The sequence below is a fragment of the Manacus candei genome, unplaced genomic scaffold (assembly GCF_025592945.1).
Source record: "Manacus candei isolate 608988 ecotype Guabito, Panama unplaced genomic scaffold, ASM2559294v1 h1tg000033l, whole genome shotgun sequence".
Lineage (NCBI taxonomy): Eukaryota > Metazoa > Chordata > Aves > Passeriformes > Pipridae > Manacus > Manacus candei.
In genome coordinates this window covers 3,845,104-3,870,247 of record NW_026138081.1, presented here as the reverse complement: position 1 = coordinate 3,870,247, position 25,144 = coordinate 3,845,104, and the positions used below count along the sequence as shown (strand labels likewise).

General features: G+C 36.5%; 1 protein-coding gene across 20 annotated transcripts in view; it reads right to left on the bottom strand.

The window, feature by feature from the left end:
* Positions 1-25,144, bottom strand: part of GPHN (gephyrin) — a 287,927-nt gene that overhangs the window by 23,979 nt on the left and 238,804 nt on the right. For all 20 annotated transcript variants that reach the window (XM_051791387.1, XM_051791390.1, XM_051791391.1 and 17 more), the window contains 6 exons: positions 21,075-21,167; positions 17,543-17,598; positions 12,468-12,587; positions 8,302-8,360; positions 7,933-8,086; positions 5,861-5,982 (listed from right to left, as the gene is read on the bottom strand). In XM_051791387.1, coding sequence (XP_051647347.1) covers positions 5,861-5,982; positions 7,933-8,086; positions 8,302-8,360; positions 12,468-12,587; positions 17,543-17,598; positions 21,075-21,167 — 604 coding nt within the window. The remainder of the gene's footprint in view (positions 1-5,860; positions 5,983-7,932; positions 8,087-8,301; positions 8,361-12,467; positions 12,588-17,542; positions 17,599-21,074; positions 21,168-25,144) is intronic.

Below are 25,144 nucleotides of genomic sequence, written 5' to 3'. Positions count from 1 at the left end.
ATTCCCTGGGACTTTCACTGCCCTGTTTTGCAAGTTCTTTTTTCACCTCTGTTTTGGCTCAGATGTTTCTTTGTGTTTTTGGAATATATACATTAGATGAGATGACTTGTCAATAAGACAACTTACTTGAAGTTTTCCCTAATGATTACCAAGAGTTGTTGTGACAGATATTAAACATTCTGCTTGAAAAGGAGAATATTCTTGACAGGGCACAATGAAGGAGACGATCTCCACATCTGAATCACCTGCAAACCATTACCCTGTGTCCCTGTGTTCATTAGTCTATGGTCACACTTTATAACACCATCATTCTGCGAGCAGATCTAGAGCTGAAGTCGCTTTAGCAAAAACTAATATTGTGAGATTTAATTTAAGGCCTTTTCTCTAACAAGCGTTTTCTTGCAGTCATTTTTAAGATGATACTACTACTACTACTTTTGTTCACAGTATATTTGATTGCACCCAAGCTGGGCACTAAACTGGTGCAGGGAGAGGCTAGGATTCTGTGCCTGAATTCTGCCTGTAACTCATATTCTAACTCATATGATGATATATGTCAGGCTGATATTGCACGAGAAATTCTGGTGTTGGAGCAGTTTCCCTGCTTTTCTCCCTCCACTCCAGATGTTCCATCAGAATTATAATACTGGTAATTACATGCAACCCACACAAGTACAAAAGATTTAAACCTTTTTTTTGGAAGGCAAACATAAAATTCAAGCAGACTAAACCCTTGAATGAGATCTCAGTATCCCTTCCAAAATATGAAAGGACTCTTTCAAAGCCTTTATTTTAGAGATATTATAGACTAATGCTGTCACAATAGCAAGGGTGATGTTGAACTGGTGTACCTGTCATTTAAAAGCTCTTTGTCAAACAATATGTCAAAAAGAGGAGGTATATAAAGACTAAACACTTCTAATGTAGAAAAGCTCTCATAGGCTTTTAGGATTTATCTCATATGATTTAGTAACTATTTGCATAAATTTTTAAAGCAAGTGAGCAGATAATGTGAATTTCCTAAATTTTTCTCCTAAGGAGAAAGAGATTCTTTCTCTCTTCACTGTGAAATCACAAATGAAAATGCAGCTGGAAGCAGCTAATGTTATACATGTCTCTGAGAAAATGATAAGGGAATTAGAAAATAGGGGGATGAACACAGAGAAGGGGGAAATGCACTCATGTAAACAAAGGTAAAAAGAGAGGAAATTGAATTCATTACATATGCAATCAAAATTCTTTAGCAAGTTTAATAAGAGAGTCTCTCACAGAAGAAAAGCCATCAAAATGGAAGATGACTTTCTAGAATAGAGGCCCAGAGCAGATTTTTCTAGGGCTAAACTATGCACTTTAAACAAACAGTGGATAAAAAGAACAACACAAATGAAATAATCAGACACAAAAATATCCTGATAATTAGACTTCTACAGATCAGATCAAAGTCTTGTTTTTATCAATGGATTTTAAAAAACCCAAATAATTTCATAGACTATAAGCAAAAGAAATTAAATTAAAAGCCTTTTTAACTTGATCTTGTTATTAGGAGGCAACACTCAAAAGTACATTGGAATACGAGTTTTAACTGGCCAGTTGTTTTTTTTTAATTTTTAACAAGTATTCTGAGATTCAGACAAAAATGTAAGACACAACAGTAAGAAGAACAGCAGAATGGTTCTTCCTTTTCTTGGTTTTGCATTTGTTTCTTGTGCTTGGAGTAGTTCTAGAAATGGATATATCTTCCATTTCTACTCAGAGATGTGTGCTTTTCAAACAGCTTTGTTTTACTTGCTAAGAACACAAGAGAGAGAATCTTGGTTTCTAGCCAGACATAATTTCATGTATTGCATTTCCACGTCTGTTCTTTTTTCCTACTGCTTTCTTCTAGGATTTCAATTCTAAACTTTATCTATGTGTTTTGGAATTGCTGTTTTTAATTTTTGAATGTTGAGTCATATATACAATTTATGAGAACAGAAGCAAACAACGACAGAAACCATTAAAATGCTCCCAAAAGAAATAAAATATTGGTTTCAAATGAAAATACACCTGTAGGCTAGGTGACATTCGAATGGTCAGTGCAAAATGTAACTTCACATATGATTAATATGCAAAAGTATTTGTAAAATGTTTCTAACAACTCTTCAGAAACCCACAGACATTCTGTGTGCTTCCCTATCCTTTCACATTCCCTCTTGGAATGTGTTTACATGTATCATAATCCTGGGCTTTGAAGCAGCTGGAAAAGCTATTTTTCTACCTAACCACCTCTGAGTGATTCATATGCTGAAATGACATATAAGAATACTGACCCTTAAGTTTGTCTTTGCAAATATTACTCTAAAACAATTTTCATGCTTGAATATTAGATCTGCAAATATGAACAGTATTCATAAAAAAAAAAGAAATAGGAAAAAACCACTTTAAATCTAAAGTATGGGAAGGAAGAAATACATTACCAGGATACATTTAAAAAAAGAAACTACAACTTTTTAATTTTTCCTTTGGAAAAATATGTTTGCCAGTATTTTTACTGCACCTGTAGGTACCGCAGGCATTGCAGGCATATAAAATCTTTCTATTTTTCAATTTCTGGATACATTTTATACATACAAAATGCACATATACATGAGTACACACAAACACACATAATCTATGGTTTAACTTCAGTAAACCATAAAACAGACACTGAAGGCTTGTTCATCTTTCCTACAAACATGTTAACTAAAGTGTCAAAATTTTACCCTTTGTAACATCTCTCTGTAAGTCTATTGCATTTGTTCAAGTGCCATGGTACTCCATCAAATCAGTCATGTTAGTGCAAAAGATAAATACTGAAATATCCATATGGGCAATGTTCTGTTAAGTAGCTTTATTATGTAATGAAATAATGGCATACTTCTTACCAAACTAATTTACAGAATCAGATCTTCCTTTCAACTGAAACAGAAATGCAGATGCATTTAGCTGTAAATATATGGATTGGGCATGTGAGTGTAGAAGAACTTTTAAGCAGAAGACTTTTAAGACTAAATCCTGGTATCAGGTGCAGAAGACTTTTGGCTAGGTCAACAGTACTTTCAAAACTTACTGCCAAGTACAAAAGCGCTCTACAATTGGAGGCTCATTATTTCTATTCCATGAGCTAAAGTAGCTACCTCTGGAGAAGTGACTCTGGAAGCATAAAACTAAAAAAACCATGAAACCAAAAGTTTAAAAAGAACTCTTACTACCTTTGCCAATGTAATACTATCTCAAGACTCAGAGATCATCTTAATAGTGAGGATTCAAAAGCATCAACTTCTTCCATAACTGAAAGCAAAGCTGCAGACTCTGCTTTTGACTGATATACATGATTGCTGTCAGGTTTCCAGCTAGCATCTGACAAGTGAAAAAGGGTCACAAAACATATTTGTAAAAAGTCAGAAAAGTAAAAAATTTCTCTTGGGCCTTAAATTTCACTACAAGAAAGACATTCTAAAGCGGTCTGGAGGACAACTCCTATGAGAAGCAGCTGAGGGAGCTGGGGTTATTTAGCCTGGAGAAAAGGAGGCTCAGGGGAGCTTTACTGCTCTCTACAACTACCTGAAAGGAGGCTGTGGCCAGGTGGGGGTCAGTCTCTTCTCTAAGTAACTTGCAACAGGATGAGAGGAAGTGGCCTCAAGTTGCACCAGGGGAGGCTTAGATTGGATATTAGAAAAATATCTTCATCAAAAGGATTATTAAGCATTGGGACAGGGTGCCCAGGGAAGTGATGGAATTTCCATCCCTGGTGGTATTTAAAGATGTACAGATGGGATATGCACTTTGGGATATGGTTTAGTGGTGGACTTGTCAGTGCTGGGTTGGACTTGATGACCTGAAAGGTCTTTTCCAACCTAAATGATTCAATGATTCTAAAATTTACTGAGAGCTTTCAAGATTATTTATCTTCAAAGACGCTCCATGCCTAGGAGGTCATAGAAAAAATTTCTGCAGGCAATGGAGTACCTAGCCACAGTTTTGCACAACGACCTTAAGTTAAAATCTCCATTTGATAGTGTTGACTTTATAGCAAAGCTGAGACTATGTGATTACGACAAGGCCATAAAGAACAAACAAGTTCACACTCTTATTGTTCCAGAGGGGACTACCAGGGAAAGCATCTTTTCCATTGGAATAACACATTATTAATGACAGTATGTAAGTCGTCATTGATGATAATATTCGTAACAGTAGCTGTTACTTTTGGTCCTGCAGGTGGTAAAAAGTTCCACCTACAGTATTTTGCTGACAGTCCTTCTTTTATCTTTTACATGGAGATAACTCTCAGGAGCTGAGAGCCTTTTCGTGTGTTTTTTTTTTTTTCCTCAGCTATGCAAATCTAGAATCCATATATAATAGTTTTATTTGAAAACTTCACTACCTATGTTTTAAAGTTTAAAATGGTCCTTACAATATAGAAAACACTCTAGAGATCCAGGACATTTAGATACCATTGCTGGAAAGAGCAGTCTCACAAGTTTAGACTCTGTATGAAATTCCCACCTGAAACTGGAAGCATTCATAGGCAGCAGGTTTTTGGTATTTATTGCTCTTTGGAACAGCAATGATATTCTGCTAGGCCAGAAAAGCAAAAATGATGCCTGGATATAGTGAGAGTATCCAGAAGGGTTTGCTTTCCCTAAGATCACAACAACAGTTGCCAGTTGCTGTTTATCACATTCCTGTATGAATACCTCAAATACACTTGTATTTCCTGCAGCCACCAGACAGGTTGGTTAAACTACTGTAAAACCATGCAGTGGTTGGCTCATTCATATACCTTCTGTCAAGCTAGTGATGTTTTGGAATGAATACTGCACGAGGAAAGACTGGTTTTGAAATGACCTGCTCCCTTGCAGTAACCTTGTCTTCCTGGTTGGGACTTTGTCATCAATCACTGTGAAATGTGGGTGCTGCAATTCACTATCTCCCTTCTTTTTTTTTTCATTTTTAACTACCCAGAAGGACAACCTGAAAAACTCCCTATCAGACCAAGTCTGTCAGTTGGTTTGATACCCAAATTGAGAAACAAGAAAGCCTGTTCAAAGCCTCTAGGGCTAACAGATTGAGGAAATATGTTATGCCGAGAAACTCAAGTCATGGATGGCAGGCACTGCAGAGTCTTGCAAAGGACTAAAAACTGAACACTTCAATCACTTATCCTAGAACTCTCAAGATAGGACTTCACTACCACTGGGAAACAAGGAGCAATCACTGTCAGATGAATAGAAAGACAGATCAGTAGGGTGCTACTCTGTGGCTATCAAAGTAAAGAGAACAGTAACTTTTTTTTTTTTAAAAAAGCTCCTTTTAAATTCTTCCATGTATTTCTGGAAATGTCGAGCAACATGCAGCAGTGGGGCCTTCCTGAAAACACAATTACTCAGAATCTGACAAAATTTTATACTCTAAGTTAATTTTGGCATGGAAAATAAACTCGGAGACAAACTTTCCTTCTCCGTTTATTGGATCAGAAAAAAAAGCATAGCTGCTGTAGAATCGTCTCATCTTATGTGTATTAAGTACAGTGCTTGGAATGATACTGCGGCAATAAATTCAATTTGCAGCAGTAATAGATATCTGTGTCAACAAACAGAAGGCAAAACAAAATAAACAACATTAAATAAAAACTTCTTCAAGTGATTTGTCTTAATATTAGAAAAGACTTTCTTATTTCTCTAACAAAAAGGGTGAAATACCTACTCCAAGATGTGCCCTGTCATACCACTGTGACACTAGCAATGAGTGACATTTTCTCTGGTATTCCTTTTTTCCATGGATGCCATAAAGTGCATCGCATGAACATGAAGTGACATCTTTACTAACATGTGGTACTTACTTATCACCCACAATTCCCAAGTTGATTGTTGGATAGCCATGTTCTTGGATTGTAGCTAGGAGAGTTGAACGGTTACTGTCCCGAATCTTTCCTGGTAAGAGGTCATCTTCAGGATTCAGTAGCTATAAAACCAGAAACAGTCTTAGTCAATCTCCTTGGAATACTGTGCTTTTACAGAAGTGAGAATTTTCTTTTTCAGATTGGACAGGATACTTTTAGACACATATCATAAAATGCATGTATAAAGTGATTTAGTGAATTTAAATTAATAATAATTAATATGTAAAGTACTTGTTTAGCCCAATCATCCATGTTGTTTCTTTCCTTCCTATCAGTTCATGTCTGCAAAACCTTCTTTCTCGTTATGAATACCTGGCTTCTAATCTCAAACATTAGCAATCAAAACAAAACAAAACAAATTTCCAAGTTATTGCTTCTCTTTAAATAGTTTTAAAGGAACCTCATTGATGTTGCTAATTAGATTTAAAGGTATTAAAGGAAATTTTGGAGTTAATTGTCTACTTACCAATACGTTTTTTAAATACAACAATCTGCATTAACAGACAGAAGCTTAAAGCTTAGTTCTTATATCAATTACTGTTTTGGACGAAAAACTTTCTCTCAAGATGGTATCATAGCAATTGCCTTACATGTGTCATGTATTTTGGAAGCTAAACTACAAAACATACATATGTAAACATATGTTTTATATATATATTAGGAACTCTTTTGTAGGATATAGAAGAATGATACAATATTGACAGGAGATAAACAATAATACAACTAATAAGAATGTATCTGTCAAAATTACAGCCATAACATCAGGTAGTCAGGTAAGAATACCCAGGTGGAGTAAGGCTAAATTTTATGCTTTGGCTAGCAGCTCTGTTTCTGTGCAGACTTTCACAGAATGTTTAAGAAACCCACTGTGCAGGATCTTTTTTAACATGAAACAAAAGAGAATGTCCACAAGGTAAAGGACTCTTTAATGACATATAAGAATCTACAATCATACAGAAGTTACTAATCAGTAAATCATCAACTCATCTCTAATCTTTGTAGCTCTGTGGATTCATTCTTTAGTTAGCCATACGTTTCCTGCATGCCACACCCTGTCTATGCTACAAAATCCGACAAGATTCTGTCCCAGCAAAGCTGGCTTCAGCCACCCACAGTACCTAGAAGTCACCTTCACTGGGGTTGTGGAAGTTGTAAGGACACGGTCAGATGACAAAATTCAATATATTAGAAGTTTTCAAAATCTTTCAAAATTCAATATATTCCAGCTGTATGAGAATACAGCTATTGACTTAATGTTTGCGTCTGTATTTCCAAAAGTTTGTCTCAAAGGACAGTCAAAACTTCATGCTGTCTTTAAACTTCAAGCTGACTTTATCTCAACCCACATGTTATTTTAGTTTTGCTCTTCTATTCTTTCTCTGCCCTGCTGCGGGAAGGATTGAGCAGGCACAGTTGCTGGCCTGGGTCAACACACAACATATGTAAAAGTAGTAAATTAAGTTAATCTTGAACCTGATTTTTCTGATGTAGTTAAGACAAACCAATTAGAAAGCTGGTCTGGAGTTCTATCAACAGGAGAGAGTCTGAATTTCAGCTACTATCAGAAAAAATATTAAGGCACAATACTACAGCAAGGCATTTGGTAGTACTATTCAGTTTTCAAAGACAGGTTATCTGCCATTTGCACTACAGCTACAGAGGAGTGCTGCTCAAAAGAAACTACTCTTCAGTCATGACTGGCAGTATGAATTAAAACCCTGACTACTCCACTGGTTTTCCCTTGCTGGCAGGAGGAAAGCAGCTGGCAGATGGTTGGATACATTATCAAAATTTTGGCAAAGATAGTGGGTGAGACCTGTGAGAGAGCCTTTGAGGGAGAAAACACAAGCAGCTGATCATGGGTTGATCCCCCACAGAAGTATCTCATGTCAGCACGAATTGCAGTTCAAAAAGTGAGTTTGTTTGGGAATAGGGTGGAAGTCACTATCCAAAACACTGTCCCAAAGAAGACATAGTATTTCAGACCATAATTCTAAACAAACTTTTTTTACCTCATTCCCTGTTGACATTACTGCAACCACTGGAAACTTGTTAACTTCTACTTCGGTTACTCCAACAGTTGCTAAGAGACCAATCTCAGATGGACCCATGTGGGTTCCTTTAGCCAGCACACATTCACCTCTTTTAATGTCATGTCCTATAGGTCTGAAAATCATAGCACAGAAAAAAAAACATGAAACAGAAACAGAATGAGATTCAAAGTATCTTTCCTTGATTGGTCTTGCTCCAGGTGAGGAGTGTCCATGGATGTCCATTAGTCAGATTGTCAAAATATCTGTACTACTCATTAGAAAATGACCTTAAAAATCAATAGCCCTTCTATTCCTTACAGAGATATTTTATTGTTTACAAATACAGACCTGATATCTTGGCCTGGTCGAGCTTGCACCAGGATTCGAACCTCTAGTTCTTCAGTGCCCTACAAAGACAAGGACATCAAATAGAGTCAGCTGAGCTATTCAAAGAAGATTAATGTTTAATTTCTCACAAGTCTACACAGCTTAAAGCACTCATTACACTGAGACTTTATGGTTTAAGCATCATATTGCTCTCCTGATTTGTCTGTCAAGACTGTAATACAGTGTATGCTAAAACTGAACAGCATTATAAGAAATTCTCTCTTTAATGAGCTCACCATGGAAGGGCCAGCACTGAATATGTAGTTTTAGCTTCCTATACTTGTGTTTATATATCTTTCCTACTCTACATTCTATGTCTGGTGATTTGGTATACTGAGTGGATTCTTTCTACTCCTCTCAGCCAACTTGATCTGGTTGAACAATTTCGAAGATGATACTTCAAAAAGACCATTAGTCTGATAGACAATAGGTCACTATGTTAGCAGAAAGGTGGGAAGAAGCTAAATGATTTAGCTCTTTCAGGATTTTCATGTAGATTCCTGTAGTGGAAACTCCTATTTGAGAGCCTTGTACAAATCAGAAAGAGGCTTATTCATCTTATTTATTTACTGTGAACCAGAGACAGTGGTCTGAAAAGTCTGATGCATTTACTTCTTCAGAATGTCAATGGTCTGGTGATTCATTCAATACCAATAAATGGTATATGACCTATATTGTTAATATTTAATTTTAAGCCCTGCAAGTGGGTTGATGATATATACACTCAGCTTTGAGATAGTGCCAGCCTGTCAGTAGCACTAAATCTAAACAGATTTTGTTTTTACGTTATCATGTAGTGCTTCGTATTTAAATACCTCAGAGTTATAAATCAGACACTAATATTACAAGATAAACTAAGCACGTCAGGGTCATTTAGAATTTCTGCAGGAACAGTAGTGTTGTATAGGACACTGGGACTGGCCAGCATTTTCTGAGTTCAAACTTTAAATTTAAGGACCCAAAGTTAAAGTTAATAAATCTTTTAATATAGATTGTGATTCTGTTTACCTACTGTGAAAATTTAAACCCCTAAAACCCAGAAAATTACTAATTAAAAAAATTCTTACTTTATCCCAATATTTTCAAAATATGCTTTTATTGGAAATTCTGTTTCTTTAAACCTGCTCTTCTTGGATAAGAGAAGAGATGATTTTTGGCTCTGAGTGTTCAAAATGGGGTGCTGGTGCCCAGGATGGCCTTTTATCCCCCTTATTGCCATCTGAGGCTGTAAAAGCTCGCGATAAAAATTTGGGGCAATGGTTAGTCCAATAATGATTTTATTTCTATGACACTCTGGAATGGTTGTCCAGTCATGAAGATTTGAAATTTCCATATCTTTGATAACATTTAAAGATAGATAGGAAGATTTTAAGGGAATCAAGAGGAGAGCCAATGATACATTTGAGTAATATAAAAGGTCCTATTTAGGACTCCTTGATTAGGGGAAAAAAGAAAATAAAGGCTTCTGAGGAATTCAGTAATCCCAGGTTTGAAAAGTACCATGGAAAGTGTAACTGTGGACAACATGTTGACGTGCAGAGACTGTTACTTATGGAACTGATGGATATCTGAGAATCCTTAAGGAATATGAGACAACTCAAGGTGGCTAAAGATAGGGCTTGTAGAGAGGTATGGCATTTTGCTGAGAACATTGTTCATTTGGTGTGTGTCAGGCAGCTTTCTTCTTGCTGTGTATTAATATATTTTGAACTATGTCTGAGTGGTTTGTTCTGATGGTTGTTAACAGTCAGCATCCATATGTGATGCTTGGTCTTTTTTTGGTTGATCACACTGGACTCCTTTCTCCTACAAGGTGACATAAAAACTCAAAATGAAAAGGACATAGATATGTTTCTCAATTATTGTGCATTTGGCAAGCTGATGAGAATTTTTCTTCCTGACGGATAACTGTAATTCCTTTCAAGCCTATGACTTCTACAGTCATTTGGGGAATGCTTGCTATGAAATTTAAGTACTGGTACCACAACCAGAAGTCAAGGAGTGAGTTCCTTTTAAAAATAATCTCTTTTCATAAGAACATTTTTTAAATATTAGAGATTTAATTTCAGTTAAATCCCAGCCCTGAAGGAGTTCTTAACACTAAAAAGAAAAATATTCTTGGTGTAGCCACCCAGACGTGAAAAGAGAGAGAAAAAAATAACATATTAATTAAACTGTACTAATTATTATGAGCAGGATTAGCAGAGTGGCATATTCAAAGACAAGCTGAAACTGAAGAATTCTACCTCACACTTAGAGGCAGAAAAAAGAAGTTGAAAGTGGCTGACCATTCGAGAAAAAATTCAGAGTTTAAGCACGTAGCCAGATAACCTGTTCTCACATGCAGAGGAGAATACGTACATAAGAAGTGGAAGGCAGGACAGAGATGTCCAAAGAAGGAGAAAATACCAGGTTATCATATATGTTGCTCTGCAATGTGATAGTCCTCTCATGATGAGGTGGGCAATGGCCACAAAAAACTTGCTCACTAAGGCTAATGGAATAAGTGATAAGTGAAGGCAATGGTGTACTTTACAGGATGATATAATCTATACATACACATCTGTAACCTCAGAGCAGGACTGACTCAATCATTTCTCTGACAGGAAGGACAGCCTAGACAGCTTGCTGAGTTCATTAGATATATATTATATTTATACTATACATATATACCATACATTTATAGTAATAAGGCATGAGAAAGGATCATGAGAGTATGTTTCAGTTTTTGCTGTCTTCATCAGCTCTGAACACTAGAATTCATCTGCTTTAGCCCGGCTGCAATCAAAAGACAGTAGAGCTATGGTGAAATGGAACACCTTGTCAGAACAGCAGCAGAAGAGCAAAGACTGATTTGAGCAGAGAACCATACACATAGTTCATTCCAAAACTGAACTTGGAAGTTGTATCAATAAGAGACGTATCTTCTTGCCTTAAAATCTCTCAGAGGGCAGCAAATGTGATGATGGTACCCTGAAATCACAGCTGGGTAAGTGAAAGTAATGATTCAGAAAGAATTCTCTGAACACAAAGGAAGTCCAAGACGGACTCTTTGCAATTAAGGTGTTTATAGAGATCTCCTGTGTTTCATAAAAAGCACAATTTCCTTTGTTAAGACAACTGTGCATACAGAACTAGTACTACATATTTTTTCTGTGGTATTTTGCAGCATCTGTAAGGTAGTGCACTAATATGATTTACAGGTATGCTGGAAAATCTGTTCAAGTCAAACAGAGTTAAGTTTACATTCTGGGGGCATATGCACCTTACCCCCTTCCTGAAGATTTTCCTCCATTTCCAGAGGTCTTAAATTTAGCAATTTTCTCATTTTAAAGGAGCACAAAGACCTATTTAAAAAAATTAGTTGTGGTTTAAAAAAATTTGGGAGGCACTTACTTCCCCTGTTTCATAAGAAAACCCCTTGGATGCCTTGGAAGGGTGGTTTAAAAAAATTTGGGAGGCACTTACTTCCCCTGTTTCATAAGAAAACCCCTTGGATGCCTTGGAAGGTATGCGTACAAGACATTCTCCCAAATCCACCAAATTCACCTTTGTTGAAATAAGATCAATTCTGATAATACAGAATTATCTTCATAACATAGTTTAAAAGAAATGAAGTCATCCCATGGATTTTGCAGAACTTAAAACAGTTCACTTTCCCACAGAAAATCATATTCAGCTTAATTACATCAGCAGTAATGCTGCACTGTAATATTTCAATGTATTATTCTGGGATCAATATGTAATTTAAGAAAACTTCTCCCCTTCTTGCTTGGTGAGGTTGCCACTACTCTGTATTTTAAAATGTGAATACAGGAGGCACTCAAATTGGACTGTAGTCATGGATCTCCAGAAGGCATTTACCTTTCACTCAAATCATGCTCCCAAGTGTTTTGGTGTCAGCATTTTTTTGATGAAAAATCAGTCAGAACGGGTAGGTCTGTGACACTGTTATCACAGCCTGAAAAAGTGAGAATTGCCACTAGGAACCCATGTAAAAATCCTCAAACTTCTGAGATGATTGAAGAGCTTTTCTGTAGAACAATCTTTCATATTTACAGGATTGTATCATGAGCCATTTTCTGCTGAACACAAAAGAAAAATGAGGTTTTTAACTTGTGACTCACATCATCTGATTCCCTGATGAGCTCTGTATCTTCCACTTGCACCACTGCATCAGCACCGCATGGAATTGGAGCACCGGTTGTAACGCGCATTACCTGACCAGGCATCACAGTCTGTGTTGGCTGAAAAACAAAAAACCAGAAACTAATCTACTTCTGAAAAGAACACTTTCAAACCACTTGACTTCTATGCAAATAATCTGAAAGACTAGAATTCTCACTTGCAGCATGACTCTTGCTATGCTGCAAGTGATATCAACAGGTATAATAAACTCCAATGTATTTAAAGATCATTAGGTCTTTGCTTCACATCTGGCTTTATTTATGTGGTGACATATTAGGTGGTTTCAGTTTTTTCCCCTTAGATTTCTATCACAAGAATAACTTTCAGAAGAAGCAAGAGACTGATACTCTGATTGGCTCAGAAAAAAAACTGGCTTAGAAATTTAGCGCTTAGATTCCTCCTCGAAACTTAGATGTGCAAAAATCTAGTAATTCTCTGTGAATATATATGTTTTGTAGAGTAGTCTAGTCCCCAGGGTTGAAATTTATGTGCTTTGGTTTGGTTGGATTTTTGGTCTGTTTTGTTTTACCAGCACACTGTATATGGAAAACCAACAGTTTATAAGCATAGTAATGTAACCAGTTGCTTCATTTTTAAGCAGATTTCTTCACACTGAGAGACAGCTCAATACTAGTTCACAGAGAATATCTATCTTTGTCAGGGTCAGTTTAGCAGAGCATAAAATTGATAATGTTCTACAATTACATGAAGTCACAGAACATTAAAAAATTTCAGCAGAGGCAATACAAAGAATAGAAAAATATCAGAACAACATGATAAAACAAATGACTTGTTTTTAATAATATTTCTCACCAGGCAGACTATTTTAACATACACTTTTAAAAATCCAGAGTAAAACTGTAATTTGACAATAACTACTTAATAAATAAATAACTAAAAGAAAAATTTCTAAAAAAATGCATTTAAAGAAGCTGATATGATGATGGTACTGCTGGTTCCCCATGGCACTGTAAGTAAGCCTGACTTATTTAAGCTTTACTGTTATTAGTGAACATGTGCTACACACATATCTACACAGCCGTGATCAAAGCAACATATTCTGTATGTGTCACACATATAATTCATGTGCAGATTGACTCTATACTCCATATGCAGCATTGGAATACATCCAGGCCTTCTCAAACTGTGATTAGCACATATTTGACAGCAACCCACAGGCCTGCAGGCAGTACTGCCCAAGCACTGTTACCTGTCCTGCCCAGCAGTCCTTTACTCCATGGCTTTTGACAGGAGGCTGTTGACACCTGCAAACTCTAGACCACTGGCCAACACTTCAGCTGCATAAAGCTGTTTGCCTTGCCCGTTTTTCTACTCCACTTTAGCACTGTCATAGTCTCTGAAAGGTATTACTTAGAAATGTGTGTATATCAAAGACTACTTATTGGGACAGAAGCCCTAGGAAGGGGCTGGGAATGGTCTGCACCTGGCTTACCACAGTTCACAGTGACCTATGTATCCCAAGAAACAACTGAGCCTGGAGCTGATTGAATCTTGACCCTTTTCTACAGGCAATGTAAATCTAACATCCTTCAAGAACATAAACCAAATGCTAAAATAAATTTAAAAAAAAATCACACTTGCCATATGTCATGGTTAGTGTGTTTTTAGGGCAAGATTCATGCTATCCTAAAGTAGATATCCAAACCAGATGACATAAAAATACTACTTTTTAAAAATAGTATTTATTTCCCACCACAGACTATGCAAGGAGCTGTGGATGGATAGCAGATACTACCATTTATGCTGAGGCTGCTTAAAAGGGAAAATAATATTGTCTAGTGTGTTATTTTGATTTTTATGAAAAGAAATGTTGCAAAACGCAAAGCTTATGCCTTGGATTATGGGAGCTCTTCTGTATATTTTTGTAGATACAATCTAAAGATTTATTACAAATATGTTATATTGTTTTGAACTAAGTATTGCTGACTTTGGTGACAAATTTCAGAGGAACAATGTATTACATAAAAAATGTCTCCCATTTAAAAAGCACCACAAAGAATATAAAATGTCTACACTGACTGCCACAAATCAGTGCCTATGGTGATAAAATGTGCTGTAACTAACTGTGTTTTCGGAGTTTACTATTAGATGAGTTAACTTTTTGAGATGCAATGATGTGATACATTTAAACAAATTTATGATACAATAACAATTGCTGTTAGAATTGGTTATGTTGCTTATATATTTAATTTCCTTTTTGTCCTCTGGGAATTTGATCAGATTAACTTTATGAACAAAATTCAACCATCAGATTTGCGTGTGAATCTCCAGGGCTGTGTTCTTCTGTGCTAGAGACTATGAAGATAAAGAAATGATTGCTTCTTAGAAATTAATATACAACAATTTCACAGAAGCTCTTTTAAAGGCCTTTGAGATCTCGCTTTTACATGGAATAGGGCAATACTGGTTTCTGCCCTTTGCCTTCATCAGTGATAATCTACTCAATTTTAGTCACTGAGTAAAACCCAGAGATAATCTACTGAGCACAGCCCCCGTCTCAGGCATTTTCTCTTACACACGATTACACCTCTCCTGTGTGATTTACAATGAGCCATGCTCCTTTCTGTAAAAACGCCCAAGTCGGTGGAACCAGGGAAAATGTCTGTTTTTCATCCTGTATTGTAACTGGCTAGTCACAGTGCCTCTTACAAACATCTTTAGAAAGTCTTGCAGGAAATGTTATGCTCTGACTATGTAAGTCTATAGGAAGAAAACCAATCTTCCCCATCTGTTTCAAAGGCTATGTGGATGGCTCATCACTAGTCATCTCAAGTGTGCCCTAACCTTCCCAAAGCAGGATAGTGTCTGAAAGTTTTCCTCGATACAAAATAAAAAATGGTTGTTAACATGAACATGATCACCTGGAAATGGAATTCAGAAAATAGTACATAATTTAAAAATCGATACAGAAATGTCCAACTTGGCTATATGGCCTCCTGGCAATTCTCAGTCCCATTTTCTTCATTTCTACTTAGTACTTACATAACCTTTTTCCCTACAGGAGGAGCCAAACCTAAAACTATTTTGAACTCCCTGCTGTGAATCATTCTGTTAATTGGTCTGTAACATGAAAGGCAGAATGTTGCTGCTGACAGTGGCTGAAGGGTGAAATGAGACCGAGGAGCCTTCCAAGGCTATAAATAATTTCTTGGGAAGGAGATGAACCTGAAGATGCGTTGGCCCGAGAAAAAAACTTTGACCAATTATTCAGAGGTCAACAGCCTTATTTTTCTAACTTGCCACTGGTATTTCCAGAAATACACTCTCTCTGCATGCCTCCTCCCACCCAATTTTTGTTCCTTGCCAGAGAGGCTTCCTATTCCCAGTAATCTGGGAAGACAGACTGTCCCTGTAGAGAGACATTTGTGAGCTCTTAAACTTTCTAGGAGGGAAGCAAGTTCCCATTTGCCCTTTTATCTTTTGTACAAACCTGCTCAACTGATTAGGATACTGAAACACTTTAGACCTCTAATGGGCAGTCCTCCCCACTAGAGACAGCTTCAACAGTACTGCTTTTAAGCAACACTGTGCTGTGGTATTTAACTAGTAAAATGATAATATTGATGACAGGGGAATAATGAGAGGAGTGATAATTCAGCGGGTTGCTCTGCTGCTTCTTGCTATTTTATAGTGTCCATAGAAAGGGTTTCTGGACTGCTTGAAAATGCAGTCAAGAAAGGCTAAAAATACAAGGCAGGTTAAAAAAATTCTGAATTCATTAGTTTGCCCCCTTTTTTTTTTTAAGTATTTAAAGTAGTTTTTACATATTTTGTACTACAGATTCATTAATCCAAATTCACATGAATATCAGTATTGAGAAGGTGTCTGTTATACCAAAGTATAATTCATGATGATGGATGGGACTTAAAGCAAAAATAATTTTCACAGTTCTCTGTATCTGTCATGATTAGCCAAATTAAAAGTCTGTTACACATTTAGAGGCAGTTCAGCTCCATTTAAAAAAATTTGAATAATCCTGCAACTGGTAATACTTCTAAAACCTGACACAACTTTTGAAATACGTCAATTCTACTTGGATTTTTTTTGTTTAGAAGTCAAAATGGACACACTAAAATCCTCATTAAAACCAATCAATCCTTTGTTTTGCCTTCTACTTTTCCCCTTTCTCCATCATTTCACATACAACACACAGAATTATAAACGGGGACTTGAAATAGCTGGAGAAATATTTTAGATTAACTTCTGCTTTCCTAAACAGAAGGTGGCAGGTAGGATTAAATTGACAGAATAACAGTGGTTGAACATAACTGATTTTTTTCCTATTACCCCATATTAATACAGGAATTTCATGAAATGTAGTCTTGAGTTTGAGAGTAAATTACAAATTGTGTCTATATATGTATATTCGTAGAGCACAGCAGGTTACAAATGGGTCCTGCCTCAACTTGCTCTTAAAATCAATCCACACATCTGCTAAGGTGCACAAACACTCTTCTCAAACCAGTCTCAAACAAGGCTGCTGCCAGGCTTCCTCAAGATTGTTCTGATCATTATTTATCTTTAAAAACTTCATGCTAAATTTTTACACTTCATTTTGCAGGTATCAGTGTGGAACATGCAAGCATCTTATGGAAACAGTTATTGGGCTGACACCCTTTAAAAATCTGTCAGCAAGAAGAGGTTATATTAGGCTTTTCTTTGTCTATGAATAGTTCAGCCACTAGAAATCTTATGTCCCCAAACATTGTACTAGGGCAGACCATTATTCTATGCACTCCTATCAGACATGTCAGCACAATGCTCTGAAGTATTTTGGGATATCCTTGTCAGTTCCTTACATAACTGTACTACCTCACTTTCTGAAATCATGTCCCAAGGCACATAGCAGGAGGGTCGGTACAGCTGTGTCCTAGTTCACGCCACATCCAAGAATACTGAATTTTGGAGCACTAGGAACACTTATAAAAAGACAAAGCAAAATCTTACAGCAGAAAAATACACAAAAAAGTAAGGAAAAAGAAATTGTGCTCACCTGCTCACCGGCCTGGGATTCCCCTATGATGAATCGATCTCCCGGGCCATCAGCAGCTGTTAAGATGGACAATACAAATGGTAAAAGATGAACCAAAACAAATGATGACATTATGAATTAAGAATGGGAGAAATAAAGATGATTTAAGATTTGGTTCTTCAGTTTCAGCATGACTAAGGTTATAGAAGTTCTGAAAACATTTTACATTTTAGGTCCTTTGAGTAGTATTTATTATTTTGAAAATTACAGGTTCTAGAGAACAGAGTATTTTTAACTGAAATTTTCTGGGCAATATGGGGACAAGTAAATGAAGATTAGGAGGAATTACATTAATAACAAAGATTTAAGAGTGTTCATGAGATTATTTTTATAAAAATTTCCACCGTGAGAAAATCTTTTTTAAATGAAAGCAACAGAGGGGAATCATATGTTTCGCAAATGTATTATGCACTTCTTTTTCTAGACAACAATGGAATATTGACATTTCTAGATTCTATCTCTATCTTGGAAGGAAAATATGGAAAAGTGCAATGATTACAGACTGCATAGATGACCACACAGTCGTGAAGAGGAACAGGGCTAAGATAATGCAATCTGGACTGACACGTCAGAACTTGGAGTCCTGTTTCTTTCTGTAACTTCAGATTAGCACTGATCTAGCTACCTTGCACTTCTCATTGAAGCAATACTGAAAATTAGGAGTCAGAGATCACTGATTTAACAAGTCTCCAGGACTTCCAATTTCGCAAATCTGTACTTTTACAGAGACAAAAAAGGCACTATTACTTATGAAATTTAAACTCCTGACTGCCTCAAAGGTCTTTCAGCAAGTTGCATTCATGGTATTATAGGCTTTACCACGATGTAAAGCATGTATGAAGCACAAGCAACTCTGGCTTTCCAAGCACAGCTGTCATGCTACCAAGAGTGGTCAGAAAACCCAGGTTCATATGATCACACTTAAATATGTATTCTTATTAATTTTAAATCTGTAGGTGTCAAAAGTTGATTTACCAGAGATGAAGTCTAATTGGTGACAACTGTTATCTTAATACCTTCTGTTTTACTTCAAGAGCCCTGAATATACACCTAGATAACCTTATATTGAGAAGAACTGCTTTCAGGAAGGATGCCCATTCAGTCTGCATAATGATTTATCACATTTGTACTCAGGCACTGGCTGCAGCTTTGCAGATAATTATCTATGGTACTTAGTCATGTTTGAAGACTAATAATTAACATAACTTTAAAAGCCTATCAAACATACTAATCTATGAGCTTTAGAACAAAATCTAAAATAAGAAAGTAGAAAAGCACTTTTCAACTAGTTGTCCTTGAATAATGCATTTAATACTAGTGAAAACAGTTGTCAGACCTTCACTGAAAAAATGTACTTGGATGATCCAGCAAAAGACGAGAAAGAAATCCCTAACAGCAAATTTTTTTTAAATCTGATAAAATACTACTGAATTAGATTTTATTTCCCCACTGGTAATAATATGAAGACAAAGTTTGTAGATGATGTACAACTGACATAACTTGAAAAAAGGACAAGGTTTTGGGCAGACAGGTTTATGTCACTGAAAGCTAATCCTTAATTTTTTGGTAAGAAATATCCAATAGTTAATATTGTATTCAATATTGTCTTTGCCTACAAGCGGTTTTTTTCATATCCTAAGCTAACGAGAACAATAAGAATAGAAAAAACCAGAATAGAACTGCTTGATCAATTCAGGACTGACCAAAAGATAAAGCAAATAATTAAGGGAATTGTTAAAATGCCTTTGAAACACAGACAGGCTTGGGGCATCAACCCACCCTCTAGAAAGTCTTTTCCAGTGTTTGACCACCCTCTTGGTAAAGAACTGTTTCCCAATGTCAAGTCTAAAGCTCCCCTGGCACAGCTTTGAACTATTCCCACACATCCTGTCACTGGACACCAGCGAGAAGAGATCAACACCTCCCACTCCCCTCCTCAGGAAGCTGTAGAAAGCTGTGAGGTCACCTCTGAGCCTCCTTTTCTTCAAACTAGACAAACCCAAAGTCCTCAGCTGCTCCTCATAGGACACTTCTTCCAGTCCTTTCACTCAGTTCTGGACACACAAATATTTCAGTGTTACTCTACTTGAATCCACTGCAAAAATTATGGTCTTGTGTGTTGTTTCTGACAGAAGCTGTTGAAGACAGTGTTCATGATCATTCTGTTCATTCTGCATGTTTACTCAGATTGTACTTGTGCTTTCCCTTACCCCGCCAGCAATCAGGTTGCAAGACAGCATTTGCTTGATCCCAAGGCCCTTGTCACTCAGTGTTCTACTCAGAGCTCACCCTCAGCTTTTTTCAGTGTCACATAACCTGTATTTCTCTGGCTACATCTGCACCCCCATTTTGGTCTGCCTGTCTCTCACATATAGACCACAGACAGCTGCAAACTCATCTTGTAGACCTGAAATTTTATAGCGGAAGCTATTGGACTACATCCACTGCCTATGTTTTCAGACTATTTCATGGACAGTTGCTTTCCATTGTTTCAGCTGCCAGCAATAAAAAAGGATATTTTAATGTCCCCAGAAGGAAGTTGGGTATTGTGTACAAATTTCAACACGGTGTTACAACAATTTGACTGCTACCACAATTAAATCACTACTATTATAATGTTCAATCTTGTATATTTTAAATTTTCTTCATAGATATCTGAGGTGAGCATCATTAGTGTTACTTTACAAAGAAACTGATGCACAGAGAAGCAACTGGCTCAAAATGATGTAGCACTTCGTGGCAAAGCACAGTATGAATTCAGGTCTCCTGGGAAACCATATTCACTGCTTGCAATGAGTAAAGTCACACTACTCATTTTCACAGAACACTTCACCGAATATTCTGAGTTGGAAGGGACCCACAAGGATCGTCGAGTTCAGCTCTTAAGTAAGTGGCCCATACAGACACTGAACCCACAACCTTAGTGTTATTATCACCATGTTCTAACCAACTGAGCTAATCTCAGGGTCATATATGGCAGCTGCAATATTTTTAAAGTAAAAATCAGTTCTTCTTTTGAGGTGTGTCCATAAAAGAACATTCTTGTAAGTTTTTTCAAAAATTCTCTAATGCAATCAATAAAATATTCACTAATAGGAAGTTGGATCTGTAACACTTCAAGAAAGTAACAGATATGTAAGAAAATCTCCATTAAATCAACAACAGAAGAATACAAGAAAAACTGTAATTCAGAAACAGATGTTCCATTAATCTTCTGAATTCTTAAGGAAATGCAGGAAATGCACTAGTAACAGAGTTGCATGTCTGTGAGCACACATGGATGTACATTTGCTTGTGGACATATGCATCCACTTAAAAGATCTGAACTCAGCTTTATGGCCTTCCTTCAAGACAGCCTTATTCTATGTAACTGTGACTTCAGCAATGATCTGAATCAAATCTAAAGGAAAATAACCACTGCTGGATCCAAAACAGGTGAACTAACATGTTATAAAGTGGTTTTCCAGACACTGTCTACAAAGTGAGTGTTTACCTCTGACAGCGTAGCCATCTTTTACTGATGCTGGAAATGGCGGTAGATTATCTTTTGCATATACATCTTGAGCAAGGACTCGGCCCATTCCATCTAGAAAAGAGAAAAGACCATGTACCATGTCATTGCAGCTAGTGAAAGGGGGAAAAAAGTTAACAGCCATGTGCTCTGATAGGTGAAATGTGTATGTATGGGACACACAGATCTCTCAGGCTTTTGATTTTTGCCTCTACATAAAAGAAAAAAGACTGGAGTCTGAAAGTACTGATAAAGGATTTGTTCAATAAGTCTGTGCTCCTGGTTATGGTTAAATTGCTGACAGTAGATTTGAATGCCAAGTATCCAAACCCAAAGGTTTAGATAAAAGCTCTGATGTAGGGTCAGACAGAAAAAACAAGTATTTGCTTCTTTAAATCAAGTTTTTCTCCTGAGACCTTTTAAAATTATGTATTTTCCTTTATTTAAATTTTTATAAAAAATTTTTTTAAAAGCTTTTAAAATGACATTTCAGAAATGAATCTTGTGTGCAAAAGGTGAGAGGTGATGAATTGAGGACTCATCAGTAACAGTGGACAAGTTTTCATAAATTGACAAAAAAGTTTTGCAATAGATTAGCTTTGCCTAATTGCTGAAAGCATTTCTGCTTAATGGAGGGTGAGTGAACATAAGTGTCAAGATTATTTATGTAAATTTACAATGTTATAGTTCTAAATATTTTAATAGCTGTTTCAAACAGACCCTTTTCCTTCACTTAGTGACTATGACTGATAAGTTGTAATTTGGCTCAGCTTCCCTGCAGAGATTGATATGAATTATTTCACCCTCAGTCAAGTGGCTGGTACTTTTATGGCACCAGCAAGAGCCTTTTTTAGTGTAATGTGGAACAGAATGGAAAATATGTAACTTACCCCTTCATACAATGTAAGCATGAAAAAGCATATTCGTTACATGTGTGATTAGATGGATTGGAAAGGGGTATATGGGTCAGAACTACTGAGATCGGCTTGATTCTGGTATGTCTAAGTAGAAGAAGGGAAACTCAGCTCATAATAGAGGCCACTGTTCCTAGGGTGCCCAGGAAGGCAATATCCAGCTGAAAGTATGAAGGAATGAGAGGATGCATGAATATTTCTACCAGGAGAATTTGCATGGATACGTGCTTTAGAGATTATGGTCTTTGAGACACGCCAAAAAAGAGACATGCATGAAGTATGTTTCTTATTTTACAGACAGGGAAATCAGTGTGGTTCTGGATTCCTTGGGAAGGCAGAAGGCTTAACACTGCACACTAAATGGACAGGTTTTGTTAAAAAGTGTACCTACTCGATTTGAAAGTGTTCAGCTCCAGTGAGGTGCTATTATAATGAAGACTTTATGTATTAACACAAAGTGATTTAGCTAGCAATTAATTATCATAACTATAACATCATTGTGTTCACATCCATATGTATTAACTTTCAGCCTGAATTTAATATTCACGCTGCATTTCTGAAATAAGTATTGCCATGAAAATGCTGATAAAACCTGTTAAAGCAACTAAAAAAGCACCTTTGTGATGGACATTAATTCACCTGTGCATTACGGCGTATCACTGCCTGTGATACACAATATACAAGTTATTAAAAGCTCACAAAAGCTCGTACACTTACACTGAATAAAAGAATGCAGAAACAGACATTTAAAATAAAGCACAGAAAAGGCAGCTATCAAAGGCCTAGTAAAAACACCCTTTGTTCCAAGATGCACGAAATCTCACACAAAAGCGATGCTTCTAATTTTAGCAGGCATGTTGTGTCTTCCTTTTGCTTCTTGTCTGCATGCAAAATCACACCAATTAGAGCAAAGTTGAACAGTATGTTCTTGGCAGAATGCCAAGAAAGGAATAAATGGCCAGCCAGTAATGGGAATGAATTTTATTACAGGGAGAAAAATGTTAGAATTACTTGGTGAAGCAGCCTTAGGCATTTAAAAATGAAGCAAGTCAGCAACTTGGACAATCTGAAGTACCTCTGTACCCTCTTTTACTTAAGCAACTATTCGAAAAATACAGTTTGACCTTATTTTGATTAATTGTAATTCAAAAAGATGTTCTGAATTATTTTAATGTCATCAAACTGCCCCTTGTGATGCCCACAGCTTTTAACACAAAATGGAGAACTACATTAAACTCACTTTCCAAATGTGGCTATTTGCTAAAGCTTAGGTGATGGCACTGGTACAGTTCTGCAAAGAACTTTGGTTTCTCAGGGTATTGATACTGGGCACAGCAAATAGACAGATCTTGTACTAAAGGTGATGGATTTTGTGAATACTGCCCTGGTAGCACTTCACTGTGATATGAAAAGTCAATGCTATCAAAAAAATCAGCTAGGCTCTTGGACTAGACCTGCTCTGTTCTCAGGTTTAAGCTTATGCTTAAGCTCAAAAAGTGTAGATTGCTTCTGCATTGCACTTTTATTATCAATTAAACTTAAATGTATCTTCTTAGTTTCAGAAGAATAATCATAATCATGTTGTCTAAAGGCTTATATGTATACAGAGCTATGCTCAGGTAACTAAATTTAGTTGAAATAAAAGGCTAATTGGGGGCTTCATACCAGATATCAATGATAGCAGATGGGAAATATGCTTCAGATGCCTTTGGTTTATGGCAGTTCCGTAAAATGTTTTAGGACTGTCCATTTTTTATTTTAATATGAAAGAGGTTAAATGATCTATTGAGTCACTGAGCAATTTACCAGTGTGAAAGTCATGTTTAAAAGATAACTTTACTTATCCTCCCCCTCATGTTAGGAGAGAATAGATAGATTCGAGAGACTGCAGCATACTTTGACTTAATCAAGAATAAAATCAGGACTTTACTGACTATTTGTACAGAATAACATTTGGCAGCTTTATTTATAAGGATGAATGCTATACACTATGTTTAGTAATGTAACTGAATCAGGTTAAATTAATTTGGCAATTTGCAATCCTAGAACTTTATACATTTCACTTTTCTTACAGAGAGATTGTGCTCCTAAAAGATAGTTTTGAGGAGCTCAGTGTTAATTCAAGACACAAAAACACACAGAAAACAAACACAGCACAACAGTGCTTTTCTGAGTACAGTTTAAGACCTCCAGGACTACATTTTTATTATTTTCCAAAATTAGAGGTACATGAACTGAAAAATAAATGAATCCATAACTAAATGAAAAACTCAATCTTAACTCATTGCATTCTTCAAAATTAACATCAACCATACATGTGTGCACACATGCACACATGCACACATACACACACACACACACACACACATATGTGCCTATACAAAACAATCCTATATACTTGTCTGTATAACATTATGGTGATCACTTAAGAACTTCTGAAAATGAGTTTTCATCTTGAGATTTTTATCCATAGATTAAGGGAACTGAATTTGCAGTATCACAGACACAGATATGTCCATAAGGATGTCTCCTATAGGCTAAATCCTGAAATTTCATATGATATACTTGAAAATCTTACAGTGCTAAAAAAAGTGTATACTTCTTGAAAAATAAATTGTGAGATACAATTTTGCACTACACTGCAAAAATATGAAGGAATATGTCTTTGTTAATATCTTCATTATTGGTACACTTATGTGAACATGAAATCAGACTCTATCTCTGAAGCTAACAGGTGTGATAATACATACAGTCTGCTAAATCAGTATGTCAATATGAAGACATCTTGAAAGTTTGTGGCAGCACAAAGATTTGGTGAAGAGTATGAAAACTGAACTTTCAAGCCAGAAGACAGAACAATCCATTCAGAAATCATGTGGACCTCTCTGCTATCTGCAGTCCACCAATGTCCTAAACCGTTTGCCTCTTGAGGCTCATAGTTCCACTATCTCTTTGGTCACTATCTTACCTTTGGACAATCTGGAAGAATCCCTGGAGGAGGTTTCCTCTCCCCTACCTACTTTAGGTTTACTTGTCAGCATGCTTCCAGTCATGGTTTTGTGCCAAGAACATTCTCCCAGATAATGGCTAGGCTTGGTGTAAGGGATAGCAGAAGCAAGGGAATCACCTAATAGGCAT